This window comes from Atta colombica, unplaced genomic scaffold (genome assembly GCF_001594045.1).
Source record: "Atta colombica isolate Treedump-2 unplaced genomic scaffold, Acol1.0 scaffold277, whole genome shotgun sequence".
NCBI classification, from domain to species: Eukaryota; Metazoa; Arthropoda; class Insecta; order Hymenoptera; family Formicidae; genus Atta; species Atta colombica.
This window is the reverse complement of record NW_017259378.1, coordinates 1619853-1621288: the sequence shown is the minus strand read 5'-3', so window position 1 is coordinate 1621288 and position 1436 is coordinate 1619853. Positions and strand designations below refer to the sequence as shown.

The 1436-nt window shown below is 23.3% G+C and overlaps 1 protein-coding gene across 1 annotated transcript in view; it reads right to left on the bottom strand.

Moving 5' to 3' along the window:
- LOC108689827 (asialoglycoprotein receptor 2) overlaps positions 1-803 on the bottom strand; it is a 1843-nt gene extending 1040 nt beyond the window's left edge. The window contains 3 exon segments of the mRNA XM_018196767.1: positions 108-328; positions 654-771; positions 774-803. Coding sequence (XP_018052256.1) covers positions 108-328; positions 654-771; positions 774-803 — 369 coding nt within the window.
- Between the last annotated feature and the right edge of the window lie 633 nt (positions 804-1436).

Below are 1436 nucleotides of genomic sequence, written 5' to 3'. Positions count from 1 at the left end.
TAATTTTTTTATTATAAAATTTTTTTCTTTAATTATGTAATTGTTGTAATTATTTATAAGTTATATTAAAAATTAAAATTATTAAATTGATTTTTTTTCTTTTGAATTTTTTTAAATATCTTATAAATCATACTAAGTAAGTAAAGATCAGTTTCAGAAACATCTCTTTTATTTGATGGAGAGATTTTAGACACTGTCAAAATCTTATCATCAATCTTCATCGCTCGTATGACACGAGAATTGTTAAACTGGTGCCTTGGAAGGGTAATCCAATTTTCGAGAATTTCTGTCCATGGACCATGATTCACCATAATAGCCGTTAAATTCGCTGAAGATGGCACAGCAAATAAAATTATATTGAATGTATTAAAAGATCTAATCGCATAATCGGATTAAAAATATCTTATTGTATTCTTCATAATTTAATATTGTAATTTAATAATAAAAATATAAATAGTATAACAGCTTAATTAATAATAATTGTAGATGACATCAGAAAAAAATAAATTATTAAAACAGTATACACTTTTTGTGTATATTTTTGTCATTATTGTTAATTGTGTTTATTTATAAGTAGATAATGACAACTTTAATCTTATATTTAATTTTTTAATATAAATTGTTAAAATATATTTGTAAATCATAATACGTACCAGATATCAAATTGACTATTGTTATTAACGTGACAAATATAATTGAAGAATATAATTGCACAGCTATCTTTCTCATCGTTATGATTTTGAGACCAAAGAAAAAATATACTGTAGACGAGATTTTGGATACAGAAATTGAAAGGCCGGCATTCACCTTCCACGAAATATAAACGAAATAAAGATGCTCCGTTTTTCGCTTGAATCAATATGTATCTGACTTTCTCCTGGAAAGTTTACAGCAGCATGTTGAAATAGGAAATACCCGGATGTAAGCAAATATGTTGGAAAATTTCATTGTACACTCATGTGATATATTTAACGACATAATATTAAAAAGAACTTTTTAGATAAAGAGAATATGTATTTAAGAATATAAGTATTTGCTTTTAATAAAATTTGAATATTATTATTATTGTATTAGACAAGTAAAAAAACAAAGTAATTTGAAATATTATAGAAACAAATCCGTTTACAATTAAAATTACGATAATTTTTACAAAGAGAAGCATTATTCCTTTGTGTTTCATCTCATTATTTGATTCTAATTAATTCTTATTATTAAAGCTACTGATTTACAAAAATAATAATATAATATTTCATTAGTTAATATAACATTTTAGATAAATTTATGTAAATATTTCACGATATATATTTAGAGAAACATTTATGTCGTATATGTATATTTCGGTATGTATATTTTGTTGCTTTCATAATAGTAATTGTGTAATGCATGAAATTAAGGAAGTTGGTACATAATGAATGTCGGAAACGGTAAAGAATTAG